A 4,272-nucleotide genomic window follows, 5' to 3' on the forward strand; every position below is an offset into this window, starting at 1 on the left:
ACCAAATAAATTAATGTATGTTTTTATGACAAAAAAAAAATGCAACTTAAAATTATATGTTATAGGTCTACAAAATTTTATGTAACTGGGAATGAAACCAGTCATTCTCAAAATTTTATCTCGGTAATATATTATCTTACTAGTTTATAACCCGTGGAGACCACGGGTATAAAATTAATTAATTTTTTATAATAAAATTTCAAAATTATTAATTAATTATTTTAAATAAATTATTAATTACGAGATATTTTTATTAGTTATGTGAAATTATAATCGTTGATTCAAATAAATATATAAAATTAATTTTTAATATATATTAAACATTTTTTTTTGTGAATTAATGAAAACAATAATATAAAATTGAAAATTGAAAATTGAAAATGGAGAATAAATACATTGACAAATAACATTATATTAATTAAAAACGAAAATTAATAGATTGACAAGTGACATCATATTAATTAAGATGTTTAATATATTGACACATGGCAAAAGGACGACTTTTTTATTAGTATAGAGATATGTTTTGGTTTGATATACAGGATATGCCATTTCTATTGTACAAGTCAAAACAAAACTTACCCAAACCAAAAATATTCGTCTTTTATTTGTTAAACAAGAAGAAGGATTAAAAGATTTAATTCATGAGGGTGGTTTTGTTAGCAAGTGTTAGGTGCCAACATCCTAATGAGAATTTGAGATACCCAAACTATAAATTACCACCATACAACCATCACTCAACACACAAATTCCAATCTCAAAGTGCTCAACACCATTTTCAGCATCACCTGAGAATGGTTAACATTGAGGAGTTCCACAAGGCCCAAAGAGCCGAAGGTCCAGCAACAATTCTAGCTATCGCAACCGCAACCCCACCTAACTGTGTTCTTCAAAGCACATATCCAGATTCCTATTTTAGTGTTACAAAAAGCGAGCACATGACAGAACTCAAGGAAAAATTTAGACGCATGTGTACGTTATATGTATATGTATCAAACCATTCATGTCGATGTGTGGTTCGTATTGTTAAATTGATTCTTTTTGGTAATGTTTCAGGTGATAAATCCATGGTCAAAACACGATACATGTACTTCACAGATGAGATGTTACAGGAGAAACCTAACATTTGTGCCCACATGGCACCATCATTAGACGAAAGACAAGATATTTCAATCGTGGAAATACCAAAGCTTGGTGCAGAAGCTGCAACTCACGCCATCAAAGAATGGGGCCAACCGAAGTCAAAGATCACCCACGTCGTGTTTTGCTCAATAAACGGTGTTGACATGCCTGGAGCTGATTACCAGCTCATAAAGCTCCTTCGCCTTAATCCTTCGGTAAAACGTGTGATGTTGTATCATCAAGGGTGTTTTGCTGGAGGCACTGTCCTTCGTTTAGCCAAGGACTTAGCTGAGAACAATAAGGGTGCTCGTGTATTGGTTGTTTGCTCTGAGATAGTTGCAGGAACTTACCGAGGACCTGGTGAAGCGCATCTTGATGGCCTCGTAGCCATGGCTTTGTTTGGTGATGGCGCAGCTGCGGTCATTGTAGGTGCTGACCCTATTCCTGATGTTGAAAAGCCACTTTATGAAATCGTTTCTGGATTCCAAACGATTCTCCCGCAAAGTGAGGCTGCAATTGAAGGGCACCTTCGTGAGGTTGGGATTATAATTCAACTACTTAAAGACGTTCCTGGACTTATAGCAAAACACATTGAAAAAAGCTTGGTTGAGGCCTTTCAACCCTTGGGAATTGAAGATTGGAACTCACTTTTCTGGATTGCACATCCAGGTGGCCCTGCGATCTTGAACCAACTGGAGGATAAACTAAGCCTTAAGCCTGAGAAACTAAGGGCCTCACGACAGGTTCTCAGTAAATATGGAAATATGTCAAGTGCTTGTGTCTTGTTTATACTAGATGAAATGCGACGCTCTTCGGCTACAGATGGGGCTAAAACCACGGGAGAGGGTCTGGAGTGGGGTGTGTTGTTTGGGTTTGGACCCGGTCTCACCGTTGATACCGTGGTCCTCCATAGTGTGTCTATTTGATAAGCTTATCGTGGTTTAGTTACGCATGGATGTGGGGTATGGTGTACAAAAATCTTCTTAGCTTGCATTAAATAATTTACACTGTACCTTTTCAGCTTTTTATCATGCCAATAAATAATAGCAAAGATCTTTTGTGTGTTATTTCGTTACAACAACACAATTCCTAGTTAGTGATAAAAATAATTAAATAATATAGTCGCTGTTGAAAAATAGTCACTAAGGCCGAGTGGTATACTAAGCACGAGCATGTTCATGGTTGAGCTGGTCACGAACAATGGGCGTACACACTACCCCGTTGTTTCATGGTGGCTCGTTGTCGTTTAGGCTCGTGTTCGGCACAACGGAATCGCACGGCCAATCAAGTTGAAGCCCTCAATTTGACCGTTACTATATCTGTTGAACGGCTAGTTTGTTTAAAAATAAATAAATAAATAAAATTAACCAATTTATTTACCTATAAATACAACACTTTTTACTCCTTATTTTTTACACCATTCTTTTCTTTCTCTATACACAAATTGCACACTACATCTTCACAACCAACAACCATGGATCCCAACTAAAATACCCCTCCTAACTACAGAAATCGCAAACTCGATAACACTTTTGCGTTATATACAACACCTCACCAATTCCCGACTATGAAGTCACCTCAAGGCGGTTTTATCAATCTACTTCAAACCGGTTCCCCTATCCAACGAACACCACTTTTCAACAACAACATTAACATTTTCCGTCTTTCCTACAGCAAATTTCACAATAATACCAACAATTTCAACAATTCTAACAACTACAACAACTCCAACAACAACAACTACCAATTTCACAACCACCACTTTCGCTGAATTTTGTTGCGGAAACGCAACCTTAACCACCACCTCAACCAAAAAAGAAAAAAAGAAAAAAATCGGTCCGACCCACTACCACCCAAGAAAGGGTCTCATGGACAAAAGAAGAAGAAGAAAAGTTAGCGGAGGCTTGGGTGGCGACTTCCGAAGATCCAATCGTAGGAGATAGTCAGTCTTACAAAAGTTTTTGAGTGAAAGTCTGAGTTTCTAGCCTAGCGGTATCCAATGTGTATCTGATGTTACTTTCTTTCATTGAGGTCGAGAGTTCAGGTTTCAATGTGTGCATAGTAGAATTAATTAAAGAGTAATAATAATAATAATAATAAAACATTATTTAATACATCTATGAGATATAATAATATTCACTTTTGCACATATATTAAAATAAATGATATTGAAGATTTGAATTACAAATCATAAGATAACTAAATATTAGGGTATTTTTGAACACGAAAAGAATAAAATAATAATTATTACTACTGAGTTTCAATGCTCACTCTCTTTTTATTTGGATACTCGAAAATGACACATCGACGCATGCCAAATAAGAGTTAAACGAAGGGAAATCTTCGAAAAAAGTCGCAATGTTTTGACTCAGTTTATGGTTTAGTCCCAAATTAATTTTTTTAGCGAAAAATGACAGAATATTTGCTAATGTAATCAGTTTGACCATTTTAACCTACTGAACCGATAAGTGATGATGTGACATCTGACCTGGCTATAACTACTAACATGGCAGCTAATAATACATGCCACATCAGCTTCTTTTATTTTATTTAAAAACTAGTTTATAACCTGTGTATACACAGGACAACTTAAAACAATTTTGAAATTTTTTTTAAAAGAGAAAAAAATTAGTTTGCGGCGAAGGTGGATCAAACACCTACAATTTTGAAATTTGTTTTAGTAAACCTTAAAAATAATATTACATTTGCAAACATTTATCTTTTTAGAAACTTAGATGTTTTGTTTGTAACTATATGGTTAATTTTTGTAATGTGTTTTTAAGATAACAACATTCTTTATGTCTAAATTAATGATAAACGATTAAGTACAATGAGATATGTAATTATAAAAATTGAACAAAAAAAATAGTTTGAAATAGGAATAAATTCAAGAACCAGGATTTAAATACATGGTTATCAAAACACTTTCTCATATACACTTACAATCTACTCTAATAAATGAAGGGTTTTTTTTTGCCGTTTGTCACACTCTCATTGAATTTGTCAAATGTCATTTTGTAGTTATTTTGAATTAATTTTTTTCACATGTCATTTTATAAGTTTTTCTATTTTATTAAATTCCACATAATATTTTAATGTAATAGTTATAATCAATGTAGTACTAAATGAATATCATTTTCATTAATCAAC

General features: G+C 33.9%; 1 protein-coding gene across 1 annotated transcript; it reads left to right on the forward strand.

Annotated features, from left to right (window-relative positions):
* The first annotated feature begins 673 nt into the window (after positions 1-673).
* LOC111882088 (chalcone synthase 2) lies at positions 674-2,480 on the forward strand. Its single transcript, XM_023878452.3, has 2 exons — positions 674-972; positions 1,057-2,480. The coding sequence occupies exons 1-2, from the start codon at positions 795-797 to the stop codon at positions 2,046-2,048; spliced, it is 1,170 nt and encodes a 389-aa protein (XP_023734220.1). The 5' UTR covers positions 674-794; the 3' UTR covers positions 2,049-2,480.
* Positions 2,481-4,272: the final 1,792 nt, after the last annotated feature.

This window comes from Lactuca sativa, chromosome 2, assembly GCF_002870075.4.
Source record: "Lactuca sativa cultivar Salinas chromosome 2, Lsat_Salinas_v11, whole genome shotgun sequence".
NCBI classification, from domain to species: domain Eukaryota; kingdom Viridiplantae; phylum Streptophyta; class Magnoliopsida; order Asterales; family Asteraceae; genus Lactuca; species Lactuca sativa.

What these genes read in the sequence shown, in the direction of transcription:
- LOC111882088 (XM_023878452.3), top strand. Translation starts at nt 795, where the DNA reads ATGGTTAACATTGAGGAGTTCCACAAGGCCCAAAGAGCCGAAGGTCCA. An exon ending in GGAAAAATTTAGACGCATGT is followed by an intron (nt 973 to 1,056) that starts GTACGTTATATG and finishes GTAATGTTTCAG; the next exon opens with GTGATAAATCCATGGTCAAA.